Source organism: Gavia stellata, chromosome 23, assembly GCF_030936135.1.
Source record: "Gavia stellata isolate bGavSte3 chromosome 23, bGavSte3.hap2, whole genome shotgun sequence".
Taxonomy (NCBI): Eukaryota; Metazoa; Chordata; class Aves; order Gaviiformes; family Gaviidae; genus Gavia; species Gavia stellata.
In genome coordinates this window covers 12,200,336-12,218,578 of record NC_082616.1, presented here as the reverse complement: position 1 = coordinate 12,218,578, position 18,243 = coordinate 12,200,336, and the positions used below count along the sequence as shown (strand labels likewise).

The 18,243-nt window shown below is 45.2% G+C and overlaps 1 protein-coding gene across 1 annotated transcript; it reads left to right on the top strand.

Annotated features, from left to right (window-relative positions):
• Positions 1-13,034: 13,034 nt before the first annotated feature.
• Positions 13,035-17,757, top strand: LOC104261264 (GDNF-inducible zinc finger protein 1-like). The gene is made up of 5 exons (XM_009817229.2): positions 13,035-13,939; positions 15,508-15,602; positions 15,822-15,989; positions 16,471-16,628; positions 17,474-17,757. Exons 1-5 carry the CDS (start codon positions 13,035-13,037, stop codon positions 17,717-17,719), a joined length of 1,572 nt encoding a protein of 523 aa, XP_009815531.2. The 3' UTR covers positions 17,720-17,757.
• Positions 17,758-18,243: the final 486 nt, after the last annotated feature.

Genomic DNA, 18,243 nt, shown 5'->3' with positions numbered 1-18,243 from the left:
GGTGGGAGCCCTTCCAGGGACTTTTATAGGCTTTGGATGTGTCCCCACATCAGTAATGTGAAGTTAATGTCAAAACCGTTGGCTCAATAGCACAAGGGAACAAGAAGTGGTGAAAAGAGCTTTTCCTACCACTCCAGCATACCAGAGCTCTCTTCACAACCGCTGCACAAAAACAGGGATTGTTTGGCAGGCTTTTTTCCTTCCTATGCAGCACCCTCCAAAATTGGTTACTGCATTGGTTAAAGCAAGCCCCATAGCAGGAACATGCTCTAAACTACCTGGTAGTCCAATATCAGAAAAGTGACAAACACTGTTATGTTTTCCAAGTGACAACTTAGCAAATTATTATTCATCATCTTGGTACCAGACGAAGGCAGATGTTAAGGTCACAGGCTTTGTAGAGCCCCAAGTTCTTGTGGTGGAGCCAAGCCTCAGGTAGGAAGGGATCGCGATTTTAACCACCCAGTTGAACTGACTCATCTACCATAGGCTTGGAGAACATCATAGATCTTACACAATCTACGTAATTTATACATTCATATATTTTTAAAGCCAGGAGGGGCTGTTAGTCTATCTAGTCTGATCTCATTTACCACCAACCATACAATGTTACCCAGTTACTGAGTGTAGTTGTGGCTATCTAAAGCTTTCCCTCTGGAAGGGTGCTTGAAATCATCTGGCGATGAAGAAGCCACTGTTTCCTTTTGGTTCGCTTCAGTGGCCAGTCTCTCTCTCCAGTGAAACAAACTGCACCCTGTTGACAATTAAATTTTACTTCTCTTTAATACTGTAATATCTCCTTTTTAAGACAAAAAAATGCATAAGAACTTTTATCAATTTATGTGTTTTTCAAGTGACACAAAGATCTTGGAATTTTTTTGCCAGAATATATACAATTCCTGCTTCTTGAGACTTGACATATAAGCAGCACAAGGGGGAGAATATATGGTACGTTTGATTTGTAGCAAAATCATATGCCAAAATGTATTATGCAGAATAGCATTAGAGGCTAACCGGTATGCTCCATTGACATATAGACCAAGAGCCTGCTGTTTGTTTTTCATTAGGATTTTGTCTGGAATCTGCATTTTTAGACTATGCTGAAAGCTCTGTCTCTGTTTTGGGGACAACGCTAACGTTTGCTGAGTCGTGGCTTGGCTCCTGTTCAGGACAGCTTCAGTTTCATCAGCTCCAAACTTGGGAAAAACACGTTTTGAAACCCTCTGCTCCTCAAAGGCTTTGCAGACATGTGCTTAGATTCTTCCTGATGTAATGGTCAGCTGAACAGCACAGGGGATGAATTTGTCCACCAAGGGAAACTATTCAAATCAGCCTCTTTCTATCCTTCCTAGAATATTTTCACTCCATTTAACCTGTCTCTTCCCTTTCTCCCTGGCAAAGGGGCAGCCTGGCACATACTGGGCTCCTGCTGCAAGGCTGTCATGTAAAGATACCCTTCACAGGTCTCGCAGGCACTCCCTGCCTGCAAATCTGGCAATGCCACCAGCGCACCGGGGTGCTGCTGGCAGGATGGAGCCCATCAGCCAGCGGGGAAAGGTCAGTGGGAGCTGGTGGTGATCCCGAGGAAAGCTGTAGGGTTAGTTTCTCTGATTGCAAGCGCGTTAAAATTGTTTTATCTTGCATTGCGAGGAGGCCGAGGCTATGTCAGTGAGCAACTGGACACAGATCTCTGGATGCTGGAAAGGATGAGCTGGGTTGCAGTCTGGGCTGCGCTTTCCAAAGTCTGCAGCATCCTCTGGCGGAGCCGCAAGGAAAGGATGGCCGTCCAGGGGATAGGCGCGATGAGGTTTTGCCTTCCATTGCCAGAGAAAGGTTTGCGGCCTCTAAAAATGTACCCCGACTTCACCCATCTGCAATGTAACTGGGCAGAGCCAAAATCTCAAATGCCCTAATGCCAACCAGGTGATGCTGTGTATGGGGAGCTACCTGCTGTGCTCCAGAGAGGAAGGGGCAGCCCAGCAATCAGCCTGGGATTTGAGGACTATGTTTCCATTCCTTGCTTTGCTGCAGATGTCCTGGCTGACCTTGGGCAAGCGTCTGCAACTTTCTGACAGTTTGTTGCTGCAGGAGCAGAACTTGTATTTGCAGCGGAGTGACCTAGCTGGCAGAAATGCTCCCTAACTTCTCCCCTTTTCCTGGTCTCAGTCACCACAATAAAAGCCTTCCCTCACGGATGAAGGAAATACTCTGATAAAATCTGGGTTCCTAGACTGCAGTTCTTTGCTGTGTTTTGGCTTAAAGGGCAAAATGGGTTGTTGCGTCCTGTTTTATTACAACAGCCCTGCATCTTGGAGTGCTTGCCTTACACGTGGGGCACAAGGGTTCAGCATCTTCCTCAGCCTGAGAGGATTCAGACACCTCTGGGCCACCTCCCAACTGTTTCACCCCTCCTGTTGAAACTGCGGGAAAGAACTAATGATTCAGAGAGAATCATCCCCTCTTCCCACCCAGCAATCGGGACACTCATCAGGGATGAGGGAGACAGGGTTCAATCATCTGCTGTAGGAAGCCACGGGATAGCATTCACCCCTGAAGTGCATCTGAGCACCCGGGGCATTTGGAGAATCAAGTTCATCTCCTGAGAAATAAGACTGGTGGCAGAGGGTAGTGTGAAATCCATTCTGGAGTCACGCAGCCACCTGCGTGCCGAAGGAGCATTGGGAGAATCCCTCCTGGGCAGCTCCGCAAAGATTGACATGCTGATACAACCCAGCGCACAGCCCTGCCAACTTCTGCAGCAATTCACTCAAGCCTTATGAAAGCAAGACTAAATTGGACAGGAGCCTGCACTTCATCTTCTCACCCAACTCCTCTGGGTAAGAACTGCTGAGCAGACCAGGTTTCTGATAAAGTAAAAGCAAACACCATTCCCTTGTGCTAAGATACAGGAATATTATCCTGACATTTTAGCATGGATCACTCATATTGCTGCTCATTCTCTCCACTCCTAGAGCTGTGTCTTGACAATAGAAACATTCCCCGAATACAAACAAAATAATCAGGGTTGAAAACCAAATTCATGGTGGAAGCATGCACTCCTCGGTGGGAGTTATCTGTCAGGCTAGATTTGCCTCTTGACCTGTATGAGTCTAAGCAAGTTGAATTTGCACTCATTTTTATTCTAAATATTTTTATTCTGTCTTTCCTCTGGTATTCTTGATTTCACATAAATGTGTGAACATTTTCTAATATCTGGCCAGCAGCCTGATAATTGTAGGATCTAGGGTCAAATTTGTGTGACAGAAGTATAGAAAAGAAAGGTAAACAGCATAATAACCTTCAGGGGTGTTTGCCTCTTCCTGTTTTTTTTTTTAATGGAGGAATTTATTTTACATTACCTCAAGAAATTACAATCATAATCCAATAATTTACAAGCTGTTAAAATTTGAAGATTAAAACCTGCACTTAAATTCCCCCTTGGAAGCATTTTTTTACTTATCTGTCATTTGTCTCGGAAACAAGATTTGTGTGCTTAAATACTTGGCAGCCCACAGAGTGACTTGTCCCATCCGTCAGCTGTTTAAAATCATTTCACATGATAAATGACAGCAATACAGGGTCACCGGTGAAGAAAAAGCAGCTTGTCCCACAGGAACAGTGGTTCTGGGAATCTGAGACCCCATTTATGCTTCTCCTAAGCCCAGATTTACCCCACCAAAATTCAGGCCCTTAAGTTAGTTCCTATAAACCTCTCTCTTAACACTGGCAATAATCGGCCAGTATCCATATGGGGAGATGGTGAGGTGGATCTAGCTGGCAGAGCAAACTGGGCTATAAGATAAGTCAAGACTTTTAATGCGCCTGAAGAACAAACCCAGTGTAGAAAGCCATTGGCAACATGAGCAATTTAACTTGATTAAATACTGAAACACCGTGCTTTGCAAATGTGAAAACCAATTGTTTTGACTTGATTGGAGTTTCTTTCAGTTTTGTGGAGGCAGCTACGCAGAAGCGAAGAAAATGGATGGATTTTTTTCAATCAACTCTTTTTAGTGAGGATGGATGGCTCGTTGGAAAAACAAAGTCCCCACAGAACTTGCTGATTTTACTGTAGTCAGGCCTGGAGGGGTAGAGGGGTGGTCCCGGCCCGGGCAGCCAGCCTGAACTGGTTTTCAAGCCTGGGGCCGGATCTGCTGTGAGACTGGAGCGAAGCTGGCTCGCCTCCTCACGGGAAAAGCCCTTGTCCCGCACCTTGCACAGAGGTCTGATTATTCTTCGGCCTGAGGTGGGTACCCTCCACAAAATAAATCTGTGGACAGGCACAAGCAAGGCCTGGCACCCTGCGCTATTCCTGACCGTGGGCCTCTGCTTGCAGGGGGCGACGGTGCAGTTACTTGAGAGAAAATAATAGCCTTGGGGGAGGATCTGCAAGTAAGGGGGTAAAACTGAGCCCTGCCTGCAATTTTGAGGAAGTTTGCGGGTTTGCTCAGGAGAGCGTGCCCAGCAGCGCCTCTCCTCAAGGAGCGCGGCGGGACCCCTGCTCGCGCCCAAGATGGCTGCCCGCCGCTGGCCCGCCGCCTCCCTCACTGAAGATGGCCGCGAAAGACAGGCGGCTGATGTGGTGAAGTGGGGGCGGCCATGTTGCTTTCAGGCAGCAGGGCCCTGCTAGGCGGGCTTTCCCTGGGCCGTACCATTCCGCTGGGGGGGGGGGGGGGGGGGGGAGAGAAGCGGTGGTTGCGCCCGGGGGCGGCGCCCGGGCGGGAGGAGCGCGGCTGAGGCGGGAGCGGGGCGCCCCGCCTGGCAGGGTAAGGGCGGGCGGGGCCGGGCAGCGGGGAGGCACCGCCGGGGCCGGCGCGGGGGAAGCCCGGCTGCCGCCGCCGTCCTGCCCGGCGGGAGGGTGAGCACCGCCCCGGGGGCGCAGGCCGGGCCTCGACGCCTCGGGAGCAGGCATGGCGGCGGCGAGGCCTCGCGCGGGAGGGGGGCAGGGGGCGGCCTTGCCGCCTCCCTGGGCGCGGCAGCCGGCCTGCTCCACGCAGGTGCTCGGAGCTGCGGCCGCCTGCTACGGCCTGAGGAGACTCGCACTGTTGTCAAGCACAGGGAAAAACGTCTTTGGTGTCCGATTTCCTTGCGGGGCTCAGGGGGCACCCGTGGGTGCCGCAGGCCGTGACTCGCGTAGAAATCTGTTGGCCGCACAAAGCAAACGGTAAAAACCAGAAGGCGATCGCAAGTGTGCTTTGTCAGTGGGTGCGAGGAATAAAACGGTGCGGTTTCGGGTAGGAGTGTGAGTGTTAGTGCTGTTCCACCTGGGAAGCGTGGTCAGCCTCGATTTTTGTCATGTGAAGAGCATTTCTAGTTGTGCTTCTAAGGTAACATACTTGTTTTTTAGCAAGGCAGAATCCAAAGTTCCGTACGCTTAAATAAACATTTAAATGGCTCTTGGAGGAACTCATCCAGTGGTCCGCTGGAGGATAAATTGGAGTGCTCTGGATGGCAATTCCTCAACTTACCCACCAGTGCATAAACAGGCCAGAAAGTGGCAGGAGAGGTGCAGTTGTTGTTACTATTCATTCGGTGTCCTGACGTACCTAACTTTATGTATCTGTATCGTGTGGGAATTTATGTGAATAAGCTTAATTTTCCAAATGATTAATACACTTGAGTAACTCCAGCTGTTACTTACAGCCTTGTAATGCTCTTTTTCACCCCTGTTAGCTTATTATCTCACTGCTATTAATGTGTTTTTATCATCGCAATCTATCTTTAAGATGAGTAAACATTACCTGATTTTACAGGGAAAAAACAAAGAAAAAATCAGAAAAAAAATCGTAGGTATCTTATTGCCCTTCACTTAGGGCGGTTTGCATGCTCTTAAATATTCTGCCTGTTGTACTGCAGCTCTGGTTGTTTAATCTGATCTCTCGAGCAGTCCGTTTTATTGGTCAGGATCTGGGGTGCTGCACTGCTGTTACAATCTATGTTGGTCTTATTTTGCCAAGTCATAGCCCAGGTATTAAGAGGAGCAATTACATGCTCTTACACCATACCAGCACTTCAAAGAGATACTTGGGCAGTTTCTGCAGAGAATAAACATGATCAAATAAGAGCATACCAGAACTTTTGGGTTTTTCCCTAACACCATTGATATTTCAAGGGTTCTCATTTTGATGACTGTCACGGCCCTTTGTTGTACGTGTATATGTAGCTATCGAGAGTTTAAAGGAACTCTTCCTGGGAAAATAAGGAAGGATTTCCTCCTAACTTCTCTGAAGAGAAACTCAAGATCTAATTGAAAAGGCTTGGGGAAAATCAAGCAACCAGAGATTATGTATACTTTGCAAAAAGCAGGGCATGTTTACATGAAGTAACAGAATTTTTGAGAAGTAATGTGATTCAATTTCTTTGACCTATTGGGTTTTTCCCTCCGGATACTTGGGTGTGTAAATCAGTGTATCTTCACTGTCTTCGCTTCAAAAGGGCTATACTGTGTTACACCAGTTAAGGCTCTGGCCCATAGAAATTGCAAAGTAGACGTGAACAGTGAAAGTCCAAGAAACAACAATGTTTTAGAAACACTTACTGTCCTTCCTACAAATGTCTTCATTTACTGTGTTAATTATCCAGAGTTAGAGGGCTGCTATTGGCTATGTTGTTGCATCATTAAAAAAAAAAAGCACTGTAGTACAGAGCAGATAGAAATCTCTTCTTGGAGATCGGAAGCCACTGTTAGGCTTTATTTTTGAAAACAGTTGTACTTATTCTAGTGGCCTTATCAGGAACTGTGATTGAGTTGAAATACATTTTGGCTTTTGCCGTGGTTCTGTTAGATTAATTATGTTTTCTGTAAATCTTGCGTAAGTGCCATTTCTTTGAAGTATTTATTCCCTTATTACTGGGCAAAAAGCTGAAAGAAGTTACAAACAAAACCCTTAGAATGCTGTATGTGGAAAAAAACGCGGTTTTCATTTAAATCTTTGCATTGAGGTCAGTGTCTCGGACACTAGCAGCTTGCTGCTTTCAGAAGTAGCTTCAGGGTATAGCAGAATGATGTTTATTAGGGCTGTTAACCTCTAACCAGCTCCCTTGTGCGTGCTGGTTTCCTAAGTGGCAACGGGTTCATGATGACCCGCAGTGATCCGTGGTATCCTTCTCCCAGTGGGCTGTGAACCCTGCTGCCTCCCGAGCTCCAGGAGGGTTTCTTAGGGGGTGAGAAAATAGTGGAGGGGTTGCGGAGCGGTGCGGCACACTCCTCCTGCTGCACGCACTTTTTCCGCCTTCCTGACCGTCCTGTGTCGCCGCTCGGGAGCTTGTTCTGCTGGGTTAGGGTGGCGTGTTTGCAGCAGAGCAGGAGAGAGAGAAGTGCCGATCCTTTTGAGATTTGGGCTGGCTAGAGCGCTGGAAGGCAAAAGAGATGGGGTGCAGCTCTGGGAATGCTTGGTTTACGGATGCAGTTGCGAGTGAAAGTTAGGATTACGAAGACCAGGGTGCCTTGTGCTCATAAATAGAGGGATAGAATTAAACCTATTAATGATGTTACCATTATTTTTGCTATTTAATTACTGCTGCTTATTTCAAGCCAGCATTAACCAGCAATTAGAACAAAATACATCCTTCTCTCTGATTCAATAAGTGGATGATTTACTGCAACGTTTGTCATCCTCATTCCTCCTGCTGTGGATGGGAATTCCTCAAGAATCTTCTCTTGTCATTAAGTGTTAACGAAGTGTAAAGAGTAAGGAGAAAATAGCTTTCCTAATCCATTGGGGATAAGAAGCTGCTTCCTTACCCCCACAGTGAAAGCAAAATGCTTGGAAATCTTCTATTGCTTGAAATTTTTTTTGGGGGGGGGGGGAATAATCTTACATACTGTTTTATACCCCTGAAACACTGTATTCTACTCTCAACCTCATGAAACTGTAAAACATAAGAAAACAAACTATATTCAACACCACTTCAGAAAACTAAAGATCAATTTCCTCTCTAAATGGTAACAAAAAGTACAGTCTCATTTTTCCTGAAGTAAAAAAAATTGTGATAATTGATTAATTGGTGACATTTTTCATTGGAAAGACGTTTCAGTAAACTATTTCTGGGCTGATTTAATCTAGAACAAGCTGAACTGAAGAGATGATGTTGGAACATACCTCTCCATTTGGCTTAGTGTCAGATACCGGTGTTAGTAGAGCTCACATGGGAGCGCATATCGAGAATTTATCACAGATGGGGATCTTAAAAAGGAGAAGGAGGAAATTAGCACATGCTCTGCTCATTGATTTCTTTAAGCACTACTGATCGGTGTGCTTCGCAACACTGGGGTCAGTTCTGCACCGAAATGGAGAAGGATATCCTGTTGGAAAACACTAAGAAGGGCAAGCCAGGGGACAATTTAAGTGGAAGCTTTTATGAATTTGTGGACTGAATATAGGTATTAACCTCCAGATCTGCGCTTCTTCCTGCAGCCTGCAAGTGTGCCGTAGGAGCTGTTAGGGTTACATCTCCACGTGGCTGGTGATTGTTGGTAGGGAATAGTTGGCAGATGTTGAGTTTGGAGCGTTTGAAGGATGCCTACTGGCCAGAACTCATAAGGCAGAGGTTGCGATAATTATTGAACATTTGTAGGAGTCTGGATGCGAGCAGTCCTTTTCTGATAGAATTTAGACAATGCTGTTTAGCACCCCCCCCCCCCCCCCCAATTTCTAGCTTCTGTGGGATGTTTCAACACATGCTTTGTTTGTCTTTTCCTTCTAGTTACTTTTCCTAAGTGTTTTTCCTGTAATAATAATTTTGTTTTCTTTTGCCTGAGTGAATGTCTTTGAACTTGCTAGCAGTGAGAAGTTGGGAGTGAGGAGGTTCTGCACCAGCTAGGAGAGAAGGCTGAGATCCCAAGCAGTCCCGTTGATTGGGGTTGGACTTCTCGCAGGAGCTCATTGAGTACTCAGGATCAATCCCCCCAATTAAGTACAAATATTTGAGGTTCTGCATAGCTCAAATTTACAGACATTTTATATCTACTAGAAATCTTGTCCGTTTCCTATGAATGTAGCTGTACATGTTCCAGTGGCATTTAATGGGGTCATTAGAAAATCAGTTTAAACCTTTAAATGCAGTTTTTAAAACGTTATTTGCGGTGTTACAAGTATTGAATGACTTATGCCTTGCAGATTAGAAGATGGTTATCCTCTCTGGTGCTTGCTGCGGTAGCTTGTAATAGGAAGAGCATTCTCAAAGCTATCTCTTAAACTTGCTATTCAAACCTATTCACTCTAGGCTATGAATTGTATTCAACTTCCTGGTACTTTACGTTGAAGATGCATTTGTCTTCTTAATCAGACAGTTTATATCTGCCAGGAATGTATTTAATATAACGTCAAACATAATTTAGATGAGAAGTGAAAGTGCGGTTCAGCGTCGTTTTCTGCCAACCATTATTACTGTGAGAGGGAAGCACAGCAAGCCAAGATTAAACAGAGCCTTTAAGCAATAACAAGCTGATTCATCTGTTTATTTTGGCCTAATGTTCTTCCCTTGGTTACAAAGCCGTTGTAAGCACGTGCTAAATAACAGACATTTAAAAACTATGCTAGATCGGGAATATCAGCTTAGAAGATCAGATCAGAGCATCTAAAGGCCTCAGTAAGGTTGACAGCATTGTTGTTGTGCTTTCTGGGCAAGGGTAAATGAGACTTCTTGTTCCAGCGGTGTAGGTGTCATATGCAGGTTGAGACAGGAAAGCCGCAGAATTCTCAGGCATGGGATTTACTGTAATAATAGCTAGTGTCTGTCTCTAGAGCTGGTGGGGAAATGGAAAACGTTCTTTCTGAAAATGTCAAAAAACTTCTGACCCCTCTGCTTGTTGATTGAGAAGGAGCGGGTTTGAAATATTTTTCAAATAAAACACTATTACCTCCTCAAAAAATTTGTACCTATTTCTAGATATGTGGTTTGTCCCTGTGTATTATTTAAGTAGCCAAATACAATAGAAGCTTACTAACTTTTGTTATTAACCCCTAGGTCTGATTGTTCACATGGGGAAAAAAAAACAGAAACAAAACTGAGCCAGATCCAAAGATTTATTCCCCTTCTTTGGCACAAGGGGCTGCCTGGCGCAGTGAGTGGTGCCTGGTGTGACTGAAAACACAGGCTCTGTTTCAACACCAGCCTGGAAACAATCGGAAGTGAAGTGACTTGCTATGCTTCAGTTCCCCCTTGGTACAAGAGTGGGGAAAGATGCTTGTTTCCACTGCAAATTGTTGTGACCTCTACTGTTGAAAAGTGCTTGTGTGAAGAATGTTTTATTATTAAGCTGGGCTAATCATGTTACTCGTATTTCATTACTGTTACCATCTGTGCTACAGAATATTCGCTCTGAAGGGTTATCCTAGAGTGTAAATCTAAATCTGCGAGTGTGATAAACCAAATGTGTTTGCTGATGACGGTTGCATTGACAGAAGTAACCTTGAGGTCTTTGCCACATCTTGTAAATTGGGAATTAGGACACGCCTCTCCACTGAGGTTTTTTTTTTTTATAGCTGATTGATGTCATATACGAGTGAAAAGATAGCTCATGGAAGAGGGAGAGCAAGCATTCAAACATTTGTCTGTTTTTCTGGCAGGATGGAGAAAAAGAAAATTCTAATGAAATCCAAGGTTGCTGCTCCTAACCTCCTAAGAGCACTGCATTCTCTGTACCAGTTCGGTCACCTCTGTGACGTGACAGTTCACACACAACATCTAGGAATTCAGGAGAAGTTTCTGGTTCACAAAGCTGTCTTGGCAGCTTCCAGCAACTATTTCAAGGGGCTTTTCCTGCACAATGAGATGCTGGACACTAAGAATTGCACAGTGACTCTGCAAGACATTTACACAGAAGAGTTCACCTCCTTCCTGGAGTTTGTGTACACTGCAGAAGTGGAGATTGAAGCAGAAAAACTGCAACGGATGAAAGAAATAGCCGAAAGACTTGAATGCAAGGATTTGCTTGACATTTGTGAAGAAGTGAAAGCAGAGGGCAGGAAGGGTTTAGATTTGAGCCTCCATCTGAAAGGTCAGCTGTGTGAAAATGGTGGGCCACGGTGGACTCGCATCCAGCAAGAGGAGGACCTCAAACTGAGTAACTCTTCCCAAGTTGTGGCAGTACCCATGCAGAGGAAACTTTGGGATAGGCAAAAACATAAAAAGTTGCTGGCTGGCTACGAGCTCATTGAAGGCCAGCCGGCAAGCCTGGAGCAAGAGGACACTGCTGTTCCAGAGCCAAAATCCAGGACAGCAAAGCTACCAAAATGCAACAAGACAGATACCAGAAACAGACTCAGCATGGATATGGTTAGTCTGGAAAATGAGAATAGTCATTCTCTCCTAAGTCAGGCTGAGTCAAAGGAAGCCTGTGTGGTAATTGGGAACGCGCTGCCTGAGCAGTGGGAAGACGAAAACAGTTTAATTTCCAAATTTGCCAGTAAAACTGAACGTAGGAAATCACCGCGGCACATGGCAAAAGTCTTGCCGCAGATTGCATCCGAGAAGTGCAACGAATCGTTCCGTGTTATCAAGCAGTACCAGTCGCACATGGAGCTCAAGCGTGGCGTTAATCTGGCTGTCAAGTACAGCTGTAACACGTGTGAGCAGCTCTTCTCCACTCACCAGAACCTCCAGCAGCACTGCCTCACCGTTCACAGTGATGAGCAGGGCTTCTCCTGCGTGTTTTGCGACAAGAGGTTTAAGCGCCAGAAGGACATAAACGACCATATCCGCAGGGTGCATGAGAAGAAGCAGGATCCCCAGGCCTGTCCGTACTGCGACAAGATCATCAGTTCCAAGTGTGGCCTGACGGTCCACATACGAACCCACACAGGGGAGAAACCTTATAAATGTGAACGCTGCCCTGACAGCTTTGCTCAGAGGTCTGCTTACAATACTCATGTAAGGTACAGTATTCTTTGTGTGTCTGTGTGTCCGTGCATGCGCAGGAAAATGCGTTTTCTCTCTGGGTGCCAGGTTAAAAGCGTTCCTGGAGTCCTCTCTGTTTTAGTTGCAGAATTCCTTGGATCTGATCAGAAGTGTGTTGAAATCGGCGCAGTTTTTTTCCATTGACCTCATCGAGCTCTCAGTCCGGATTACTGGATTGAGGCCTCCCAGACTGGGAATTTAGCGAAACATTTCCCATTGAATCAAAGGGGACTTGTGCAGCCAGATCCCTTAGGTGATTTTGGAAGCCTCAGATTTGAGTTTTTAAGTAGGGGCCTGAAAAGAATCGGCATCTGTTTAAAATGCACAGGAGAATGCCCATTTCATAAACATCAGGGCAGTGTGGTGCTTTTTAGTATGTTTTTCATGGGCCAGATGTCCTGCGTGCTGTTCTGCTGGGTAGCGTGGCTTCCAGATAGGCTTATTAAGTGCTGCCTGACTGAGAAGATGATGTTGAAATTGCACGGTAGTTTCCAGAACTGCAGCAGCAGTACATGTCAAACATCTCCGTACCCTGCCTGTGAGTTGCAGGAGATAGGTGGTTTTCTACTGGATCCCAGCTTCCCTTGTAAAAAATGTCAAAATTTGTTTGTAGTTCAGTCTAGTAGCAGAAAAAACATTCCAGATGTATCATGAGTGCAATGACATAGCTTGTTCTTCGCACTGATAGTGATAAGTAGACTTAACTGCTGCACTTGATAGCTTACAAGGAGATCTGTTTTGTTTTTCCATATGGGCATTTAATCTATATTTCCCTTGTTTTAAGTCCATAATTTCTTACCCTGTCCACCATGGCCTTGGAGGAAAATTTACAGTCCATCCTATGTCACTAGTCAGATGACGAATATGCGTACCTGAGAGGCACCATCCTTGATGAACTGAGACCTTTTAATTTGCTTTAATTAACTGTCTAACTCTACACAAGATTTCCCTGTTCGCGGCTCTCCAAACATGCTGTTAATTTCTTAAATGGTGTGAAGAACAATTAGAAGGAAATGACTCCTCCTCTGAGGCAAACGTGTCTGAATTGAAACAATTAAACCGATTGAAGTTGTGCTCTGTTGTTTGTTTGTTTTAACAGAAAAATCCATGAGTCTGGGCAAGAGAAGAAACTTATGCCTGTCTATTGGATGGTAGTTCCGCCTGCACATAGACCAAACGCAACAAGCTGTGACAAAGATCCTGACAGAGAGATGTGGGATGGGACATCGGAGGCTGAACTACGAAAGCGTGCGAGGCACGAAGAGGCCACAAGTCGTGAAGAAGAACCCGGGGGTTCATCTGTTACCAAAGCAGACTGTAGCAATGAGCAAGAAGTACAGAAGCGGATATGTAAGGAAGCTGAAGCAAGAAGTGAAAAAATGAATGTAGAAGGGGATGAAGAGGAAGGTGAAATGAGTGTGAAGGGCGAGGAGGAGGTAGATTACGAAGCGGGGTATTCAGAAGTTGAAGATAGTAGAGATAATGAGGAGGTCTGTATTGAGGAGGACGATGAGGATGATGAATACTCTAATGAGAAGGATGGTGGAGAACGAGAATCAGATGAAGAGTTTAAAATAAAGAAGGTAAATAGAAGTGGGGTGAATAACAAACCTGCCTATGTAATAACATGCGATAAGTGTAATGAGCAGTTTGTTTCCCGGAAAAAGTATGTGGATCACTGCAGAGATGTCCATCAGTGCTTGCCTGGTAAAGTCTATCAGTGTGACATCTGCAGCAAGTCGTTTGCTAGTTACAACAGCTGGAAGGAGCATCGAGCGTGTGTCCACACTGAAGAAAGGCAGTTTGCCTGCACCCTTTGCAGTGCTACTTTTAAAAGAAAGAGAGATGTGAGGGCACATTATGTGCGGAAGCACGAAGGCAGAGTCAAACGCCCCCTCTGCTCTGTCTGCGGGAAGATCCTCAGCTCCCGAACAGCACTAGTGTTTCATATGCGGACGCATACAGGAGAGAAACCTTATGAATGTGGCATTTGTCATTCAAAATTTGCTCAGCCATCACAACTTAAGATCCATACCAGGTCAGCCTACAGTACTGCTTCTCCTGTTACCGCTCGCTGCATGCCCAGTGTACTTCAGCACTTCTTTTTCCTCTTCTGACTTCTCAGTTCTGAGTCATTCTCCTTGCGTGTGCTTAAAACAGGAACACTGGGATATCATTTGTTCTGTAGTATTTGTGATTAATTCTTTTACGTAAAGGCTTTGTCTGCATCTGGTCATTGCATCAGTTTTGGTAGGGATTTTGAAACAGGTGCTCTATCTGAACTTGTAAGTAAAAGCCAGTCATTTGAAACAGTCTTCAAAATAAGGTGATGGCCTTCACTGATGAAAAGTAGCGTAGGCTGAAGAATTAGTCAAGGACCTTAGAGATGCAGACGCTGAGCCCTGCTCCGCTCTTTATCGCCCTTAGCAAGTCATTTAGTGTGGGATTTCATTTCTTGTATGCAGTACAAAAGCCGGACTTCTCATCTGGGCTCCCTCTGTAGTCACTGGAGCTAGACTGGATGAATTTTGCTCTCCAGTGGTGTCTGTGTTAAATGTGTCCTCTCCCAGGAGAAGGGTGAATCATCCCATGGAATTTCCCATCTTTCTCCAAACAGGGAGCATAGCAGATAGCTTACAAGAGGAGGTTAACTGTCGGAGGGCTAAACAAGGTGAGAGAAACCCCATTACTAGAGACTGTGGACCCATACAGTGGGGACAGTAGCTTTCTTCAGTCTCCTAAGTGTTCTTACAATGATTTTTAAAATTGTGAGGCGTACTGATTCAGGATCAGCAAAACATCTGAAATATCAAGATAATCTGTGTCAGCAGAAATGCAGCAGAGCTGCCCTGTGTGTGAGATGCGGTATGACTGCAACAAAACAGTGACTCATGGGGTTTGTGTTGGGTAACTGGCTGTTTCATATTTGCAGCATTTTGCCTGACAACTCAAAATTATCCATGTTTTTGCACGTCGTACTCTTTGAGTTGGAACAAGGGAAGTCACCACAATGTTAAGACCAAACATTAGGCTCAGACTTTCTCTGATTTGAGCTAGTTTAAAATCAGATGTCCAGCATGTGTTCAGAAATACTGCTTGCCTGACTTCACTTAGTGCCTTTTATCTTAAAAGTGGGAATATCCTGACAATTAAAGTTTGCAGGCCAGAGGACATGAGGCTGAGGGATTGCTGAAGCCAAGAATGTGTCCCACAGTGTCCCAAGAGATCTGGTGCTGGCGTTGTGCCGGGGACAGTCTGGATGCACTTTCAGTCTCCAGCGCAGCAGCAGCAGCTTGTCATCTTCCCTGCTTTCTCCCTTCCGATGCTTATACTATGAGCTGTATTTTGTGAAAGAAAGGTGGATTTTGTAGGGCCTGAGAGCAAGGAAAAGGTAAACCTTAAATGGGAATTCTAGTGCTTTAGTGTAGCACCTCTGCTGGCAAACGCTTTATTTCCTGACTGAGCAGAATGTATTTTTTTTCCACTTCGTTTAAAAAATGAAGGATGCTGCCTGTAGTGTGTAGAATGTAATTTCAAATACATTATTTTAAGAATGTACTACAAGAGCTGATTTATTAATAGTCATTTGTGTTTCACTCCGTTTAGGTCCCATACAGGGGAAAAGCCATATATTTGTGAGGACTGTGGGGCTTGCTTTGCTGATAAAGGCAAACTCACTGGCCACAAAAGGACCCACACAGGTAGGCATTAAATACGTCTGTTCCTCCCATCGCCTCCCTTTACACTGCTAGAAATTGCTGGCCGGGATTTGAAAAAGATGCGTGCTTTTTTTTGTAACTTACAGAAGAGAGTTCAAGTATGGGGAAGGAACTGCTAGGGATAGAAAGACATCTGAAAACCAACTTTTAAGTAAAAAATTCTGCTGAAAGAATTCAGAATGTCTTTTTCTCTTTACTCAGGAGAGCGCCTTTTTAAATGCGATGTGTGTGGAAAACATTTTGCCACCAACGAATATTTAAAATGCCATAAACGATGCCACATGGGTGCTAAGCCCTACAAGTGTGAGATTTGTGGGAAGACGTTTGGACTGAGAGCCTCGCTAGCCCAGCACAGTAACGTCCATGCAGGTAATGAAACAAACTAATCGGGGCTGGGGAAATAAACGGCACTGGAAGGTTGGGTCTGAAGTACTTTCTAGTTTGGGTGGTGACATTTTATTCCAGAACCGCTTTTATAAGCTCCTTGAATTAGGTGATGAGGAGAAGCAGGGCTCATATCAATCCTGACTTGTTAAACAGGGCATGATGGTTGCCCAGAAGACGGAGGCCTGTTTTGTGCTGCTGAAGGACGTTGGAGCAGAGAGGGGCTCTAGTTGCTGCTATTCCCCTTGCAAGAGCAGGGAGCTGTTCTCAGGCTTTCCCTCGTAGCCAAGAAACATTTATCACATAACCTTAAAAACCGGGGCCTGAAGTGCATATCTCCTATGTACACCACTTTATCAATATTGATCTTTTAAAAATTCTTTACACTTTTTGTCTGCTGAAATCAAGGCCAAAAGAACCTGCCTTCTAACTCTGTGCTTCCTGGGGTGTTTTTTCTTGTTTTTAGAGACCCGTCCGTATTTCTGCGAACAGTGTGGGAAAGCGTTCACCCAACAGGGCGCTCTCCGGCGCCACCAGCGCATTCACACTGGGGAAAAGCCGTACAAGTGCAGAGCTTGTGAGAGAACCTTCACAGACATGTCCACCTTGCGCAGACACGTGTTGGTACGTTGCCCCTCGGGTGTCTTCGTGGCAGGCAAACTGCAGTGGTGACATTTAACTACTGAGAGACGTTTCTTGGCTTAATGAGGGTTCACGTTGGTGCTTAAGTTCTGATCTTTATTTTTTAAAAATAGCGGAAGAATGAGTGTTAGGGTTAGGAGATTGCTCTACCATCTACAGACAGCTTTTAAAAACATTTCTGGCGTGCAGAATTTTCCTCCAGCAGCGCAGCAGCTCCCACTACTGGCTGTCAAACCAGTCATCATCCAAGTACTTGCATTGTCTTCAAAAGGAAAATCTGATCTTAGTGGTTATTTAAAATGCTTATTACTGATTGAATCCTTTTCTCAAAAAAGGAATGGTACCGCATTTTGTGTTACTGCAGTCTCTGCAGTCTGTTAAATCTCTTACACAGAGGTCATAACGTGATGGTTTATAATGTCTTCGTTTTGATGAATATGATTTTACGTGTTTCCAGCACAGCAATATGGTAAAAAATGGATTGCTAAGCTGTTTTCAAAGACCTTTGGGCCCTTGAAGTGACTGCTAAGACAGAACATAAGGTTTTTTTCCAATTACAAGTTTTTAAGTTAATATTTGCCTGTATGCTAAAAATCTAGCTTCTTTTGGAAGCGTTCCCTGACAGCAGGGCCAGAAAATCAGTGCAGAGTTGGCAAAACAGACTTGTTCTTGTGTTTCGGAGTTCAGCTTTTGCATTTGAGCACAGTTGAGTTAACCCCGACACTATTTGATTTTGCACTGGATTAAATTTTCAGTTATTAAAGTTGTTGTTAGGAAAAAATCAGATGTAATTGGTTCCCCCCCCCCCCCCCCTTTTTTTTTCCTAGGTTCATGACCGGAATGCTCAATGGAGAAGTTTCGTAATAGATCTTACAACCAAAAAAGACCATAACTGGTCCAAAATAGAAACATTTTCGGAAGCCTGTGTGGGCGAAGACTCTGGGCCGGAAATTTGGTCAGTTGACCAAGGTAAACTTTATAAACCAGAAAGTGTTGTTCTTAAAAAAATAGAACATGTGCCATCTAGTGTCAGCAATGCGGAAGACACGGATCGCTCCCTTTTATACTTATAAGGTCAGTTATTGCCAGAAAGCCGTGCAGTCTCTCCGGGTCATAGGAGGCCAAGTTACCGCACACGTTCGTTGCGGCTGCCTGGTTAAGCTCTGCGGGGTGGTGTCGTCTTGGTGCGGGTGGGCTGGAGCTGCAGACGGTGCAGGCAGAGAAGGCTTAAAAGTGTTTATGCCGGTTAGATGTGAGATCCGTACAGAGTTTTATTTTTTACAAAGCCGTGGATGCGTCCTGGGGTCTCTCTCTGGGAAAGCCTGTGCCGGTCGGTGTGCGTATGCGGACGCGGTACCGTGCTGTCGCTGTAAATTACTGCTTTTTGGTTTAATAAAGATGCGCTCATGACCCCTAGGTGGCCACCCATCCCGTAACCGATTCATTTGCATAGGTTTGACTGCAGAAAACGTGTTAATTTGGTAAGAGTAAAACCAGGGCTGGGTTCTCTGCTGGATGTTCCCCCCTCCCGGGCCGCGTTGCCTAGCAACGCCCGTCGCACAGCCTGACGCCACTTCCTGCGCGTCACGGCCGCGCC

Coding starts and splice junctions, on each gene's coding strand:
- LOC104261264 (XM_009817229.2), top strand. CDS start 13,035: ATGCCTGTCTATTGGATGGTAGTTCCGCCTGCACATAGACCAAACGCA. Junction 13,940..15,507: donor CAACTTAAGATCCATACCAG/GTCAGCCTACAG, acceptor CACTCCGTTTAG/GTCCCATACAGGGGAAAAGC. Junction 15,603..15,821: donor CCACAAAAGGACCCACACAG/GTAGGCATTAAA, acceptor CTCTTTACTCAG/GAGAGCGCCTTTTTAAATGC.